We start from the raw sequence: 17414 nt of genomic DNA on the forward strand, positions 1-17414 counted from the left end.
TCTATTTAGTCATCTTAATCTTAATTTAAAATTATTTTTATTAAATTATAATTATTGTTACTAATATACTTTTTAATTACTCACTGATTACAAAATACCTAAAATTAGCTGAGACGGAGAGAATATTATAATTTATTATTATTAATTCACTAATTTCTACTCCGTCCGTCCCACCTAATTTGTCCTTATTTTCTATTTTCGTCTATCCCACATAACTTATCATAATTTTATAATTTTTTTAATTTTAATTAAACTATTTACTTGTCTTAATCTTAATTTATAATTATTTTTACTAAATAATAATTATTTTTATTAATACACTTCTTAATCACTTACTAATTATATTTTACTTAAATTTATGTGTCTACAGTCATTCGCGTATGTTATATGGGATGGAGATGGAGGGAGTATTATCCAAAAAAAACCTTTTTTTAGAACAAATACACTGTTGAAGCGAGTAGAATTACTCTAATAATTATTCTTCATGGAATGATTGAGTAATAAATGTTCGAAGTTTGGAAATAAAACCTGGGATGAGCGAGCGGAGGCGGAGCTACCTACCCACTGTATCACCCGAAATCAGTGGTCACTGTGCCACGTGTCGTCACTCTTCTGTCCAAGTATCAGTCCTGATTCGATTCAATTTCTCTCGTTCAAATAAATATACTATTCAATAAATTCAAAAGGGAAGTTCAAAAAAAAAAAGAAACAACGAAAAAGTGGATCCCACTGCACTCCACTCCGCACTGTATGTATGTGTGCTTGCATTTCCTTCTCTTTTTCTTCCTTTACTTTAATGGAAGTTTTAATCCAACCCAATCACTGTTATGCTCTGTTCTGTTAACAATGGCTTCTCGCTGCTGATTCAAAGAGAAAGAGAAAGCCAGAAATAGCCCTCCTCCATTGATAAAACTCTTTTCCTCTCTCCAGTTATTCAATCAATGGAAAATCCAGAGCACCCTCGGAGCAAGAGAACGCTGCGCAGAAACGGCAACTCCAACTCCAACGTATCAATGTCCGACGAGACGGCTTCTCCGGCGAGCCAAGCCGAGTCATGGCACTCCGCCTACCGCTCCGATTCGCCTTTCCGCTTCTCCGACTCCCTCTCCCCCTCCTTACCGGAAAACGACAAAAACGCCAGAACCCTAGTTCCTTACTCTCCCGGAAAATCCAATTTCCCGGCGACTTCTCCCGCCGCCGCACCGAGGAACTGGCTCCCGTGGCCACGCTCGGAGAAGCAACACACGTTCGAGAATACAGGCGGCGGCGGCGGCGGCGGAGGAGGAGGGAATGGGAATCGGAGAGAGAAATCTGGTACGGATTCGGCGGGGAAAGGGAATTCCCCGGTGGTGTTAGGGCTGAATAGATTGACGAGAGAGGAACCGAAGAAAGTGGAGGTAGGTGGAGTTGGATTGGAGGAGGGGTACGGCGGAGAAGGAGAAGCGGACGACGGCGGCGGACGGGCGGCGCTGAGGAAGGCGGCGCTGATGTTGAGGGCGTTTGAGATGGTGACTTGCTTGATCTCGTTTTCAGTTATGGCGGCCGATAAGACTCAAGGCTGGAGCGGTGACTCCTACGATCGCTACATCGAGTACAGGTAAGGTGGATTTGAATTTGAATTTAAGTTTGAATTTGGATTTCATTTGAGTTTGAATTTGAATTTGAATTTGGATGATGTAGGTATTGCCTGGGAGTGAATATAATTGGGTTTGTGTATTCTGGGTTTCAAGCAATGGATGGGGCCTGGCATTTGGGGAAAGGGAGGAGGAGGAGGAAGAGGAGATGCCATTTCGATTTCTCCATGGATCAGGCAAGTGCAAGTTCTTGCTGCTTTCTTTTCTTTCCTTCAACATTTTTTTGTCCTAATATAATCAAATTTTTATTTTTTTTGTCTCATCGTCAACAAATGCACGGAAAATGCTAACATGAAAAGAAATCAAACATTATATTTATATTTGAAGAAATTGCATAATCTTGCAAGTTCACGTTGGCATTTTCCGTCGATTTGTTGACGGTAGGACCAAACAAGATAATATTTGATTATATTAGGACAAAAAATATGAATTTTGGTTATATTGAGACTAAAATTGATAAAAAAATTTATATTGGGACCAAGAATGATGAATTTTGATTATATTTTGACAAAAAATGATGGGACCAAAATTGATAAAATTTTTATATTGAAACCAAAATTGATAAATTTTGATTATATTGAGACCAAAAATGATTTTTTCCCTATTATATAATTTCCCAATACACTCCTCACGTACAATGTGGATTCATCTCGCACAAAATTTATGTGGATAATTTTTCACTATTTAAACACAGGACCTCTCACTTTGAAACCATGTGAATTTTTGGGAAAATAAAAAAGATTTGTGTATTACTAAAATGAATGAATGTAAATCCTAAAATGAATACAAAATGGATTGGACCTAGACTAATATAATTCAATAAGTGTGCATTTACTACGTGAGATTACAGTGGATAAAAATTATTTATCGAGATGGGTGAGATTAATTTATCTAGTAATATTTGTACTTAAAGTAGTTATATGATGTATTAAAATGTTACTATGTATTATAATACAATCCTACAAGCTTAAGGTAAACACACCCTTAGAATACAACTAACAATAGGGATATGATGTGGCAGATTTTGGCGTACCTTGAGGTGTCGGCGGCGTCTTGTGCAGCGACAAGGGTGACGGACTGGATATCCAACTGGGGCAAGGACGAGTTCACGATGATGGCTACCGTGTCCATAGCAATGTCGTTCCTCGCCTTCATTGCCTTTGCTTCCAGCTCCATCATCTCCGGCTACAATCTCTGCTCTGCCTAGCCTACCCTTTTACACGTCGTGTCGTGTCGTGCCATCTGCGTCGAAGGCTTGCTCATATCCAATAAGTCTGTACATAATACATACAAACAAATAGACAAGCAGAGGCAGGCCAGGCCAGGTAAAACGTATCTCATGTAAGTAACTGTTTCCCCAGGAATTAAATAGGAAGTAAGTGTTTTTTTTTTTTTTTGAAGGTAAGGAGCAATGCAGTGCAATATTTAACAACTCATAATCATTACATGAATTTTATTTATGGTGGTGATGATGCTAGAGTTTTTGTTTTGATAAATAAATCAGTATCATCATAACAGTGATAAGAGTTGCGAGGGTAAATGTGGAGGCTAGAGTTGGGCTCACCCTTTTTCCATCTCCATGTTGTGCTGCCTCTTGCAATTACTATTTTAATTTAGAATTCTATTTAGGACATTTGGTATAAAGAATAAATTCACACAGAAATGATAGTTGAGATGATAGAATTACATAAAGAGAGTTCAATAGAAAATAAAAATAAATATATAATTCATGTTTTTGCACTTGAGCTTCATCCTAAAGTGTTTGCTCACAATTCTTGTCTCATCTATCTCATCAGACTCATCAACTATTAGCATTTGAAATAAGTGTATGAAAGAAATCCAAATAACCACATAGATAGATAGATAGATAGATAGATGGCTTTAGCCTTTCGGCACCATAACAGAGATTGATCAAAAAATAAAATAAAAAATCTGCCTATAGAATTATATACATACCTTTTGTTTCATATTTACTGAACGATGTAGAGCTCCTGTTTAGTGATGAAGTAGCATCCGATGACGCTCCTCGTCTCTATAATGAACTGCTCCTTAAATGTGCCCATACGGTTGCTAGCTATGTCAATTGATACATCTCTAAAATTTGGCAACCCCTCCACTTGTACACCTTCTCCACATATCAAGAACTGATTTCCGACAATAAATGACCCGGAGGCACGAATTGCAATACCGTTTTGACCATGAGGACGACACTTGAGATTCTCCACGACATGCACTAGCTTCTCTGGGGGCCATTCTCCAGCCAGTGTCTTCCTAATATTCGACAGAGTTGAGAATATATCATCTGCCCCGACACATTCTTTCCCTCCAAAACTGCAAATCATGAGGATTGAAAGGAAAGCAGAATATTCAGATGACGAACCCATTCTGAAGGTAGCAGTCTATGCAATCAAGATATGGATGAAATCTTGAATTTATTCAAATAAGGGAGCAAAATCAACAATCAACCCTAAAAATAAAATACACAGGTAGGGAGGGCGTATATCCTAACTATCTCGATTGCATATATCTTAATCATCTCAATATTCACTCTCATGCAGGAGCATATGTATCATATAATACAAGCTTTCCACAAATTTATTGATACGAGTGCCTAGATTGACTTTTAGAGCATGCATCCCTCAGCTGGTTGTTAGAAGTGATATACCTGGTGGTAATGTGGCTGGACTTTCACAGGGATAAAATGACAATCAATATCAACTTACTTTGTTCATTTGTGAAACCCAAGATTAAAAACAATATATGCCAACTCAACTCACGAAAATGTCACTTTGGGAAACTCCAACTGCCTTTAACTACTGGAGAAGTTTTGTCACATAATTTCATGGTTGGCTTAAGGCTAGAGCTCAACATTGTGTTTCAGTATTTACGCAACAATAGTTCATCTGGTATTTTCAGGCAGGGATTAAACCCACAAAACTGCAATACCTAGGGCCAAAAGTAGATAGTTTGTCACATAAAAGACCTTTGCCAGTAGGCATTCGGATACCCAACTGCCTAATCGTGATCACGATTAACCAGGGAGCCCTTTCATATACCATAAAATACAAACAGGCAAACAGCTACACTCGACTGAGAAGCACACAGACCAATGAAACTACTGACTGATTACACTCAACGAAAAGAAATAACTAACTGTTAGTGTAGATGATAACATTCTTGATTGGGTTGATTGTGAAAAACCAATTTAGAGTTCAGGTGGAAATATTTTCACAGCACTCAAAAGATAGGCTATCTGTAATATGCAGAGGGCCTATATCCTAACTATGTCAACAAGGAAAGGTTGCAAGCACTCAAAAGATAGGCTTATAGTAAAATTACTATCGCAATTTTATGCAAATAGAAGAATCCATCAAAACCTTCGCACCTGAAAGTTGAATGCTCATCATATAAAGTCTTCATGTGGTGCCAAAGATCATCAGATCCATCAAAAAGTAGGTAATAGTGAATCGTCAGCATCTGTGTCAAGCTAAACATGTTCATAAGGATGTACATCTTATGCAGAAATGTAGATTACTTGTGCGATTTAAATAGATTTCAAATGCAGAAAAATGACAGAACTTAATATCCATAATTGAATGATTTCACATACATCAGCAAGTTCCTTCATCCTCTGTGTTGGGTCAAATATACTTTGCACAAAAGTTTCCAAGGTCACCCCAGCATCCTCGTACTTTGTAATAAATGGATGAGAAAGCAGCTAATGAACAGGCACAGCAGTCAACAGATTAAAAACCCATAACCAAATGTAATGCTTGGGTTGGTAAATTTTAACAAACCAATTTAACATAATGCAATAAAGAGTACATAATCTATTGTTGTTTACCTTCTCAGCTGTTGCTCTAGCAGCCGGATCCTTTTGTAGGCAATCATTGACAAACGAACAAAACTCTGGAGAAAAATTCTTATTTGATAATGATGGGGATGGATCATCTAAAATCTTCAATAATAAAATTGATGCAGAATGTGTTAGAATGATATCCGAATCTGAACAAGCTTTTACTTTACTTATTCATAAATAGAAAATAAATTTGTTGAAACTGCTTGAGGACCAGAATCAAAAGAACTGCTGATATGAATGAAAACCGTCTAGTGTTTTCTTAATGTTTTTTGTCAAAGAGAGCTGGCCTCAGATTAATTAAAATTGTAACTGTAAAGAATCTTAATATAGCATCATCATTTGCTCGTCTATTTACCAGACAAAATTAATGAAATTACACATAGCTGCATTTCAGAATTCAAACTGTTTTTCTTTTATCTTTTTATTTCTTTATTATAAAGGACCTATTACTAATGCATCCACTTCACTCATGCAAACATGTAATGAAATATAACACCAAAATCTCCCATATACAATATTGAATGGCCACAATCGACTGAGACATACCTGCAACATAAGATTAACAGGCCCTTCATTAGCGGAGTATGGAAATTCACCAGTAGCGCATTCAAATAATGCAAGCCCAAGGCTCCAAATATCAGCAGGATAGGAGTAACTTTCATTGCGAATGCGCTCTGGAGACATGTATGTAACAGTTCCAACAAAAGTTGCACACTGAAAAACCATTCTAGGAGAAGTTAGAGGCATTTGAAGAACTGCAAATCTGTCTACATATTTCATTTATAAAAAATAATATGGTTATGAGAGATCCAGCACAAACCATTGCCATTGAATCCTCTAACCCAGCACTTATACCAAAATCTGTGATCTTTGGCTCTCCCTTGAGATTTACAAGCAAATTTGCAGGTTTGATGTCTCTATGAACCAAGTGTCTAACTCCGTGCAAGTAACTTAGTCCCTTAAATAGTGGAAATAATCAAACACCATATCAGAACTCAAAAAGTAATTATTACATAGCATATCATTAAACAGATTACAGGGATAACTTTAATGCATAAATGATCTTACAAGCAACAGTTTTTGCACCATAATGGATAGAATTTGTTCTGGTATGCTTTTACGCAAACGAACAACATCTGCCAAAGACCCGCCATCCATGTACTCTAACGCAATGCTTATCTGTCCGGAATCTGGAGTGTAAAAGGCACCAAAGAATTGTACAAGGCCTTCATGACATGGTGCCTCACACAATGTTCTTATCTCAGTAAGAAGTTGTTGCCTTTTCTCCTGAAAATAAGATCTTCTGAGATGGATATGCAACAACTGTCTAGTCCCCTCCTAACATATTTCTCTAGTTTCAAGACAGCAACTCGGAAAGTCAAGAATCCACATTACTCCTTGTCATATGCATTAATTAAGTGCAGAACTTCAAATGAATTCATAGTTCCAAAAAAACAAATTGAACCCTGTCAACAAAGAAAACTTTCTTGTCCTTACAAAATTTCTGTTTATAATGTATGAAGAATGCCAAAATAAGCAAATTATGAAATGTAAATAAACGAACACCTATGTTAATGTCAAAACTGAAAACCAAGGCTCTGTTTTTGTGCACCCACACATTATTTTTGGCACTATTCATCTACAAGAGTAAATTTTCAACAAAAACATCACATTAAATACTTATTTTCTCTCACGGAACATGACATCAAACACTCCAAACTTTTTACTATTCCTTAAAATTTTCAAAACTCCAAGACTTTCAAAAACCATATTAAGATAGAGCCTAATTTCCTAAGCTACTCCGTGCAATCAAGTCATCGATCTATGTCTGGATGTCATATCCCTGCAGCAAATATACATCAAAACATTGAGTCTACCACACATAATTTTCAAAACACTTATATCTATCTTACTTGCATAAATATGATATATATATATATATTAAACCTACTGTTCAGAACAACAAACATTCACTATTTTATACACTTCAAAACTCCAAAAGTAGATCCAAATATTAGCAAACCCTAACAAGCACCACAATCAAATAATTCAGCATAAATCTACCTTTTCAAAAATATTAATCTTCTTTAGGGCAATAATCCTGTGGTTTGGGATATGAATAGCTCTCTGAACAACACTACTCGCCCCACTCCCGATAGACCCAAAAACCCTCATCTCATGAGAAGCACACCTATACGTTTTCTCTCCATCATCCACAGAAAAAGCAGACGATGTACATTTCTGCAGGCCTAGCTCATTAATATTGTACACATTATACGATTTGCTCAGCAAATTCACTGTTCCACCGTCCAGTAACTGCGCCAAGAAATTCAACCAAAAAAAACTAAAATTAGAAACTAAAATAATGCCCTAAACGAAGATACGCTTATATCCAAGACTCGTACATAACAGAAAAAGGGGAAAATCAAACAAACAACCAACCATGTCAGAATCGGTAGGGTCAACTGTAGAGCTAGACGGAAATCCCTTCTCTGCATCGAAAAGCGGCATAAGCTTCTTCTTCAACTCTTCCAGCCCCGCCATGCCAGTGAACCTGCAAGAAATTCTGAGGAGCCGAATTCAGAAAAGGCAGTTCGCGGATTTATGTAAATACGATCCTTTGTATTTATATCAGTACCTATCCTTTGATTAGCCTGTCTCTCTAGTAATGAACAGACTTGTCCATCCGGCTGCGAAACGGCCGGTCCGAATCAGCTAGAACCCAAACCGCTTCTAAAAATTGGCTTCGGTTCAACTTCTCCCAAGCCGTGAAATCACTTGCCGTATTTTTTTTTCAAACCAGCCGTCGGTGATGCGTGATTGTAAATGACACATTAACGGATTGGATCGCATGTCGCAGGTAGCAATAAATATGTAATTTCAATTATATAATAAATTAGACCATTATGAATTTATACATAAGTTAAAAAAACAAAAAAAAAAAAAATGCATAGATATAACATATATTCTTTATGGTGGTATTATATATCAATGGTAGATCATTTTACATTAAAAAAAAATAATCTATCCTCTTATCGAGCAAAAAAGTATAGCAGTGAGCTCAGAGCTTGGAACAAAATAGAACAAAATGATGTGCATTTTGATAAGTACCAGTACACCATGATCAAAGATAATATTCAAAACAATAATCGAGAACGCAATAAGTTTTTTTTTTTTTCATTTATTGCAAAAGTAACGTAGTGCCAAATTTATTATGTATCATATCTTTACGTTTTGAACAATATACTCTCTAAATATATACATTATAATTTATAATAATTTGGTCATTTAGCATGTCAATAGTCGAAGTTATAAGTTATTGAATCATCACCTAAGACATTTTGAAAATTAGGACATTTAAGGGGGTGTATTCAATTGAGATTTTAATGAATTTTTTTTATTCTAAAAGAATTTAGAAAATTCACGGAGTCTACTTGAATTTGATAGATTTTAGTAATTGATTTAGATGGATTTCTAAGTATTTGATTAAATTCTTTATGGATTTATATGAATTTTATAGAATTATAAAATATATATTTTTTTAATATATATTAATTATATAAATTTACATCAAACGAAAAATTTTATAAACATAATAAATAATTATTAATAAGATAATATTTAATATTAATAAATATATAAGTATTAATAAATAATATATATATTTACTTTTTATGTAAAAAGGTTATATTAAAATAAATAAATAAATAATATATGATTTTTGAAAAAAATATTAAAATAAATAAATAAATATAAATTAACGGTTCAAAAAAAAATATTTAAATATCTATTTCACCTTTATCGTAATGATAATATTCGATAATTGAAAAGAAAATACGACAATATTATAATAATATTTTTTAAAATTATATTTATAATATAAAAATATATATTTAAAAAGAAATCATAATAATTTGCTAATATATTTTAGTTTTAAATTATTATTTTTATTAAAAATTATAATAATAGTAATAAATATTATCATATTATTAATCACATATACAACAACAACAACAACAACAATAATAATAATAATAATAATTTTAAGAATCCATCAAAAGTTGCGATGGTAAGGAGAGATTTTTTTATATACAAAATTTTCATAAAAATCTATTAGAATCCATTAAAATCCATACACTTTGAAAATCCATAAGTGTATGGATTGTTGAATATCTCAAAATTTTAAAAGTCTTTTAAAAGTCTATATTGAATACCTTGAGATTTTAAAAAATAAAAGTCTGGATTGAATACCTTAGGATTTTAAAAGACTTTTACTTTTAAAGGGTTAGATTGAATACCTTAAGATTTTAAAATATTTTTAAAAGTTTTGATTGAATACACCCAGATTTTTTTGAAAGTCCAACAAAATCCTACAAAATCTATATTAAATACACCCCTTATATTGCTATGCTTCAGTTTTATTCTAATTAGTAAATTCAATAGCTCTGCTGATAATTTGTAAAAGAAAAAAATAATTTTATTATTTTTGAAAATATTATGTAAACATTACCTAAAAAAATATGTTGAATATTGCCCCACGTTGCTAAATGTGTGAAACTCCCTGCTAAATGTGTAGTTCTGAAAAATTATAATCTAAATTGATTTTAAATATAAAGTGACAAACATCATATCATATAAATTGTGGTTTATTTATAATTCAATCTTATTTGCTCTTAAATTAGAGACAATATCAAAAAATGATGGAGAATTAATATGAATTTTAAATCAAATCAAATCATTTTTTTTATTTAATATAAAAAAATAGTATAGAATAATCATCCCGTCGTATATTGACTGAAAAAAAAAATAAAAATATTTAGTCGGCAAATGCATCATTTTCTTGTGTACATGTTGTATTGTAAATATGTGCATAGTTGAGAAATATAAATTGTACTTCTTTTTGCAAAAGTATGGTCGACGGCAAGAAAGAGTCGACAGATTTAAGGAATATATATATATATTTAAGGAATGTTATAAAAGTAATGCATAAATAGATCATTGCGTTAATTGCAGTTAAACTTGATTAATTGATAAAATTTGTATTTAAAAAAAAAAAAATCAAAATCAAACTTACTCCTTATAATAAACATATCATGTGTTGAAAACAAATCATAAATTTGTTGGGAGGCGATGTGTTATTGAACTTTTAGCTTTCGGTCAAATATATATATATTTCATCCGTCCCAAAACTATAGTTTAGGTTGTGTTTGACACGAGATTTAATGGATAAAAAGTATTGATAAAAGACTTTTTTGCCTTTAGTGTAAAAAATAGTAGCAATTGTATAATAATAATAAAAAAATAAAGATAATTATTTATAAAAATGAAACTATTGTTTTAGAACGGAAAAGAATGGTAAACAAGAGAACAGGCAGTATCGTTTAAAGCATTGCAATTAAGATCCAAGATATCCAAGATAAACAAATTATATAATTGAAAACATACTCTTGAGATCTTGATGGAAAGGTCAAAGACATTGTCCAGCTCTTGTATCTTTCTTACCATGTGAAAATAATATGTCCTCTTGAACTATCTTGGGCTTTTTGGACAGTGACATATCACATAAAAAAGATCGATTGCCCTTCAACCTCATCTCCATTCTTTGCAGTTTCAGGCTCACCAACTTATCATTTAATTCTTCTTTTAAAATTTGGATAGCTTCCGACTACTTTGCTATATTGGAATAGTACCAATTCTCTGTCTTCTCCAACAGCTGAAAATGTAAGAAAACAACTTTCAGCATGTAAGTGAAAAAGAAATACAAGTAATATACTGAGGATACCTAAGCATTTCTGAAAGAAAAAGTCACCTCATATTCACAAAGGAATGAGAATGAGGACAGATGAATTTAAAGAAATAAAAACACATTCAATCCTTAAAATATCATAAAAATATCGAACAACGTATGACAATACAGCATGTCTCCTCGATCTAGCTAATTTCATTTCATTATTAATCATGTTTTGACAAGTTATTCAAACACCATCACATCGTCTTCCTCCTTGTAGATATTGAGAACAACGACAACAACAAATGGGCAAGAACAGTGTCGATGATTGCATCAGATAAATCAAAGAAAAATGAGCAAGACAGTTGGGAATAAAAAAGGGTAAAAACTTCTCGCCATTAAAATGGAAATATTGTACAGGCCATATATGTAAATATATATGTATGCAGATACAGAAACATATTTATCATGATAGATTTACATATTATGCATATGATTAAAAAGTCCCCACACAATCTACTATCAAATCTTACTCTCCATAGCCAATTCCTGCAGAATTTTCGGCACCTCTTAATTCCATGGACTTGGAAGCCTGCCATCTCTGAAGACCGACGTGCCACCGGATGCAGCAGGAGACGGTGATGGTGAGGAAGCTACAAAACTTGTGGCCGAGACAGAAACCGATGAATGCCCAAAACCAGCTGGTGCAAATCGTGAAGGACTACCAACAACTCCCAGATGGGAGCGATGGGGATGAGGTTGTGCCTACCACCATGAAAATAATATATTAATGCACATAATCCCCATAAGAGGTAGCATTTTAGGAACAATGCAATATTGTCAACTGCAAACATGATGTTAAAATGATGTTTAATTATTAGCATAGTTGTCAATCACAGATAGCGGTGCATAACGATCAACATCTAAAATGCTATAGCTGGATAGCGCATAGCAGGATGACCGCTATTTAAATATTTAAGAATATATAAAAATTATTATATATACAAAATTACAACAAAAATACATTAAAAAAATTATATTAATCTCATAATTATCATTCGAACCAATAAAATATATAAAAAAAAAGAAAAAAAAAGGAAGATATGATCATAAATGTTAGATAGTTATATAAGCAAAAACAATTAGGTCACTATTGTGATAGATGTATATATCAAAGCTACTGAGATTCAAAATCTGAAAATTTTCATACTCATTTTCGTCATCCTCACTGCTTAATTACTCTTGTCTATATATTCTTCGTGTTCTTCTTCATTATCATCCATTTATTCTATTGTATGTTCGTCACCTTACATAATACTCCCTCCGTCCATAAACTAACGTCCTATTTTCCTATTTGGAATGTCCAACAATTATTGTCCTCTTTCTATTTTTATACACAAAATTTACTCTTTTACCCTTACTTTATTTACTCTTTCATTTTCTATACACAAGATTAAGGGCAAATTTGTCATTTTATAACAAAAACCTTAATTGCCTAAGAATACGTATAAATATCAAATAGGACATTAGAAAATGGACGGAGGGAGTATTATTTAAAGAGTTAGAAGTACCTAAAATTTTCTTTCTCATTGATGTTTGCATTATAGTGTAGAAAGCAGGCTCATTAGCTCTAGTAGTATCAACAACAACTCCCATAGTCAAATTATCATTATCAAAGACCAACTCATCCTCTACAATTATCAACTTCTTTAATTAACCACTCATTAGAATCATCAATATTGTTCAAAATAATAAGACTAATCACATCATTGCTATCATAAGCACCTAACAAATTTTGGTTATATTTGATATAAACCAAATCTTGCAACTTTGGCTTTTTAATTTGTTTCTTTCCTAAAATGAATCTAATAATTTAGTTAAAATTTAAGATAAATGTTAAGTTTCTTTTTTTGTCTATAAAATAATAATAAAAAAAAGTATATATTATAAGTTAAAGTTAGATTTCAATTATTTACGCGTTAAAAAATAACCCAATGAGCTCTAATAGCAGTGTAGCGCAGTGTAGAAGAGTGCCGCTACAAGCCGCTATTGCGTAAACGCAGAATTACGGATCGGCCATAGCGGCAAAATGCCTCTTCGCTACGCTTAGCGCCGCTATTGAAAACTATGATTATTAGAAAGCCCCATCGCACTCGAATCTTAAAATTTTTGACAGATCATACAGTTACTTCAAGGATAATGTTTCAGCTTGTGCTGCAAATTTTAACCCTGCACTACAGTCTCCAAGTAAGCACAGATGTAATTGTAAGATCCCTAATCTGCAAATTTCAAATTTAAAATCTATAATCTACAAGTATCGACCTAATAATAAGTGAATATTATCATAATTTGAATTAAAGATCTACATAATCAACACCTGAATAAATGTAAAAGCTTCAGAAGTCGGAACAAGCAGGATAGAAGAATATTATGAAGTGAATTAAAGTTTACCAAGCTGGAGGAAGGCTTTCGCTGCTGAGTGTCGGAAGAAGGGGAAGCACTGTTTGTATGAGGCCAATGGAGAGACTGTGTATTATGGTTTGAAACATCATCAGCATCTCCGCCCTCCAAATCACCATTAGAATTCACATCAGAGCCCATTTTAGGGGTGTTCAGCTTAGTTACTGATCCAGAATCGGTGGTAGTGTCCACGTGTAGGGGTAGAGGTGGACGGCCAGGCATCCCTTGTGCAGTGTTTTGTCTCTTTAGTTGCTCTTCTGCATTTAGAATCTGTCCAATAAAGGTATATATATATATATATATATATATGCATTCACCACAATTAATAAGAAAATTGAAGGCAACCAACTTCTCTACCCTTGATACATTTATTTTTTTTTTACAAAAAATAAATAAAGAGTAGTATTACTTGCTTCAGGACTTGTACTAAGCCATGTTTCTTCTCATTCAAAACTTCCAGTTTTTCCTCAATCTCCTTTTTCCTTTTCTCTATCTCACTTGAACGGTTTTCTGCTTCAGTTTTCTACAAAAAAATGAAAAAACAAAGTGTATAAGACGGTGGTGCAATGCCAAGAAGTATAAATAGGCACAGTTACAACATCATTATATCTATGATCGCCACTTTGTCATTGAAAGTCTCAAAAGTTCAACAAAGGTCATGAGATTCAGATTAAAAAAAAAAAAAAGGAATAGTTTAAATGGTTCATCGTAGCAAATTTGCTTTAGAAATTGAACAATGGAGAAAATGCTAAATATTACAGTCAAAATGTTAAGAACAGTAAATGATGCCACACTGATTTTTTTTCATCTTACCAAAACTGGAGGCGAAAACAATCACAATTGTCAAAAAGAAAAATACCATCAGGCACTCAGCTGTCTGCTGCAATTTTACAAACATGGAAATACTGCTGCTTCGCCAAAGTGCAAAATACAACACCACGTTGGTAACAACTGTCTAAATGCTGGTCCCTGCTTCTCTTCCATAAAATTGCCCCATAATGCAATGGATTTTAGAAGATTTTATTGCATCAACATATATGCCACATAAAATCGGCAACATTCTGTTACAGTTAAATGGCTGAAAGGCCCGGTGAGAACATTCTAATATCTTTTTCTGCCACGTGGTGTTAATTTCTAGAGCTATTATAAATTATAAGCTGTGCTGGGAGGCCGTGCGGCCATTTACAGCTATGTTCTAAGCCAACAAGAATATCAAGTACAATATGGATAACAATTGTAATAAATCACATCCACGGGGAAATAAGTATATAAAAAATAAAAAATCACATTCTAGAAACAGCTATTTAACCATTCAAATGCTGGGTAGGTAATGTCTCAAGTGACAATGGTGGATGATATACAAGAACACAACATTCATTATAAATCAATGAAATTGAAATAAAATGAAATCACACAATCACCAAATCAACCAGGAGCACGCACAGGATTTTAAACTAAATTATCAATGCAGTATTACACTCAAATCATGAAATCTGGGAAAGGAATCCTCCACGACACAAATAAGTAGGTCAGTGATGCCTTAAAATTGCAGTATATCGAACAAACTAAATAGTAAATGAAGAAAAGTAAACGAGCAAGAACACATTACCTCGATTACCAAAGGATTCGCAGGAACCTCAACTTTATCCCCACCCTCATTATTCTCCTCGCCCACCAAAGCATCAGTTTTCTCTGCAGATTTTTTCTCAGAATCTCCCACCTCTAACACCTTCTCATCCTCCCCCCTTCCCTTATCCTCCTTCAAAACCTCCTTCGGCGGCAGTTCAGCCCCAGAACCATCAAAATCGTTGCTGTTGCCATTATTCAAGATGGCACCGCCCGCGACGATCGAATCAGTGCTGAAAATTTTGGAGTCGGAATCCCGAGTACGAACAGGGCTAGGGTTTGACGAAGAGAGGCGGGAAAGGGTCCTATTGCGGCGGCGGAGGAGCGTTCGGAAATCCTTGAGCGAGATGTTGGGGGTGGGACATAACCATCGGTGGGGGACATTGGGAACTTTGTGAAGGTTGCCTTTGTAGAGCGATATGGCCACCATTGCTGCAGCCTGCAATGTCTTCGCGGCCGAGACTTGATTTGTAACTTTAACCTCGAGCGAGAGAGATGCGTATCGTTTGGAAAAGAAAATGATTTTTTCTACATTTTCTTTTTAATTTTTTTTGTGGGTCCCGCTACACATGGTTTGCCAAATGTATTTTTGGCCGGATCCGATTTGCACGGTATTAGATTCGATTGGAGGTTTACCCAGTGCTCACTTTCGGATCGAATAGCGGCTGCGGGTTCCCATGTTATTCGAAACAAAAATAAATAAATTTATTTCATCCAAAATTAATCTCATACAAAAGAATAAATTATTATTTTTAGTCTCATTATTAAAATTTTAATAGAATAGAATGACGTGGCAATAGCGGAGGCTGAGGCAAATAATTTAGAACAATCATGATCGTGTAAACTATAATATAAGCCTCCTGTAACAATATATCACTATATTTATACGAAAACATGTGTGTTTAAAACTGAGGAGGCTTGTGTTCATTAAAGATTCAAATAGACAACTTGGTGTTCCATAATAATTAATGTGGCCCTACACTTAACATAAATATATTTAGTAATTTGCCTATAATATTTATTAGTAACATTTAAAATTAATTTTTATTTTATTATGCTAAAAAAATATCACTATTTTTATTTTGTGTCCGAAAATATTATATTTTCAGATGTTTTTTTGTTTTTCTGTTATATAAAAAGATAAATTTATTTTTATTTTGATAAAATTATCAATTTTAAACATATTTAATAAGTATATATTAATTTAATTAAATTTTAATCTCTTATACCGGTAGAATTTTTCAAAATTTTTTTTTTTATATCTCAATTAATATACTCTCTCCGTCCCATAACAAAGTATCAATTTTTTCATTTTCGTCTCATAACAAAGTATCAATTTTTCCATTTTCGTCCCATAACAAAATATCATTTTTTTTTGTCATTTTTTAAACAACATATTTGAAACTTTTATTCATTCATCTAATTTTAATTTTTTTTTTTATGACTTGAGAACCCGCAGCGGCCACCGAAGTGCATAAACTTCATTTAATTTTCATTTGATCTCACATAAATGTGCAAAATAAAATTTAGAATTAAGTTAAAAAAATTTAAAAAATAAAAAACTTTCAACTTTCTACATATTTCGTTTACAATCTCTAAATTTTTTTTGATTCATTTTATAATTTCTCTCCGGGCATTTAACTCGTAAAAATATATTTTTATATACTATAGAGGTCTTTAACATCTAAATGAAAGTCAAATTTAATATATATGCAGAATGACGTATATGAAGTATTTTTCCATTCATTAGCATACCTCTTGATGACAACTTTTTCAAAATAAGTTGAATTATGGAATCATTGGTAATACAATTAACAACAATAATAGTTTATTATATTCTATCAATATTCTGACCCATCAAATACTCATCAAGGACATTAGATAAAATTTTACTCATATGAATTGAATTTATACATAAACAAATATATAAAGAAAAATATTTTGCTATAACCTTTTATTTATATAACAATAACAAAATAATTTTTAAAAAATAAATATACCTCAAAATAATATTTTAAAAAATTCAAGAGTTGTCAATATAATGTCCAATAATTGATATAAAACTTTTCTTATTGTTACTTGATGTCCACATGTTCGTTAGGATAGC

The 17414-nt window shown here is 33.1% G+C and overlaps 3 protein-coding genes across 7 annotated transcripts; 1 reads left to right on the forward strand and 2 right to left on the reverse strand.

Annotated features, from left to right (window-relative positions):
- The first annotated feature begins 797 nt into the window (after window positions 1-797).
- Window positions 798-2841, forward strand: LOC127255200 (CASP-like protein 4A3). The gene is made up of 3 exons (XM_051280625.1): window positions 798-1597; window positions 1681-1810; window positions 2656-2841. The coding sequence occupies exons 1-3, from the start codon at window positions 942-944 to the stop codon at window positions 2839-2841; spliced, it is 972 nt and encodes a 323-aa protein (XP_051136582.1). The 5' UTR covers window positions 798-941.
- Window positions 2667-8262, reverse strand: LOC127255199 (mitogen-activated protein kinase kinase 3). 4 transcript variants are annotated; one of them, XM_051280623.1, is made up of 10 exons: window positions 7936-8106; window positions 7558-7809; window positions 6562-6780; window positions 6314-6451; window positions 6040-6207; window positions 5479-5592; window positions 5245-5352; window positions 5020-5111; window positions 3591-3965; window positions 2667-2876 (listed from the first exon to the last, which is right to left on the reverse strand). In XM_051280623.1, exons 1-9 carry the CDS (start codon window positions 8035-8037, stop codon window positions 3605-3607), a joined length of 1554 nt encoding a protein of 517 aa, XP_051136580.1. In that variant the 5' UTR covers window positions 8038-8106; the 3' UTR covers window positions 2667-2876; window positions 3591-3604. The 4 variants fall into 4 exon arrangements, with proteins under 4 accessions (XP_051136580.1, XP_051136579.1, XP_051136577.1 ...); XM_051280622.1 differs by having other exon boundaries at window positions 2667-2908; XM_051280620.1 differs by lacking the exon at window positions 2667-2876 and adding an exon at window positions 8132-8262 and having other exon boundaries at window positions 2981-3965; window positions 7936-8059.
- A 2587-nt stretch (window positions 8263-10849) lies between these two features.
- LOC127255291 (uncharacterized) lies at window positions 10850-15815 on the reverse strand. 2 transcript variants are annotated; one of them, XM_051280773.1, is made up of 5 exons: window positions 15291-15815; window positions 14091-14204; window positions 13673-13951; window positions 11755-11986; window positions 10850-11206 (listed from the first exon to the last, which is right to left on the reverse strand). In XM_051280773.1, exons 1-4 carry the CDS (start codon window positions 15735-15737, stop codon window positions 11792-11794), a joined length of 1035 nt encoding a protein of 344 aa, XP_051136730.1. In that variant the 5' UTR covers window positions 15738-15815; the 3' UTR covers window positions 10850-11206; window positions 11755-11791. The 2 variants fall into 2 exon arrangements, with proteins under 2 accessions (XP_051136730.1, XP_051136729.1); XM_051280772.1 differs by lacking the exon at window positions 10850-11206 and having other exon boundaries at window positions 11594-11986.
- Between the last annotated feature and the right edge of the window lie 1599 nt (window positions 15816-17414).

This window comes from Andrographis paniculata, unplaced genomic scaffold, assembly GCF_009805555.1.
Source record: "Andrographis paniculata isolate CXL003 unplaced genomic scaffold, ASM980555v1 Contig53END, whole genome shotgun sequence".
Taxonomy (NCBI): Eukaryota; Viridiplantae; Streptophyta; class Magnoliopsida; order Lamiales; family Acanthaceae; genus Andrographis; species Andrographis paniculata.

What these genes read in the sequence shown, in the direction of transcription:
- LOC127255200 (XM_051280625.1), top strand. Translation starts at nt 942, where the DNA reads ATGGAAAATCCAGAGCACCCTCGGAGCAAGAGAACGCTGCGCAGAAAC. An exon ending in GATCGCTACATCGAGTACAG is followed by an intron (nt 1,598 to 1,680) that starts GTAAGGTGGATT and finishes TGGATGATGTAG; the next exon opens with GTATTGCCTGGGAGTGAATA. An exon ending in TCGATTTCTCCATGGATCAG is followed by an intron (nt 1,811 to 2,655) that starts GCAAGTGCAAGT and finishes ATGATGTGGCAG; the next exon opens with ATTTTGGCGTACCTTGAGGT.
- LOC127255199 (XM_051280623.1), bottom strand. Translation starts at nt 8,037, where the DNA reads ATGGCGGGGCTGGAAGAGTTGAAGAAGAAGCTTATGCCGCTTTTCGAT. An exon ending in TGGTGCAAAAACTGTTGCTT is followed by an intron (nt 6,452 to 6,561) that starts GTAAGATCATTT and finishes CCACTATTTAAG; the next exon opens with GGACTAAGTTACTTGCACGG. An exon ending in CTGTTAATCTTATGTTGCAG is followed by an intron (nt 5,593 to 6,039) that starts GTATGTCTCAGT and finishes TTATTATTGAAG; the next exon opens with ATTTTAGATGATCCATCCCC.
- LOC127255291 (XM_051280773.1), bottom strand. Translation starts at nt 15,737, where the DNA reads ATGGTGGCCATATCGCTCTACAAAGGCAACCTTCACAAAGTTCCCAAT. An exon ending in CGAATCCTTTGGTAATCGAG is followed by an intron (nt 14,205 to 15,290) that starts GTAATGTGTTCT and finishes ATTTTTTTGTAG; the next exon opens with AAAACTGAAGCAGAAAACCG. An exon ending in TAGTACAAGTCCTGAAGCAA is followed by an intron (nt 13,952 to 14,090) that starts GTAATACTACTC and finishes TTTATTGGACAG; the next exon opens with ATTCTAAATGCAGAAGAGCA.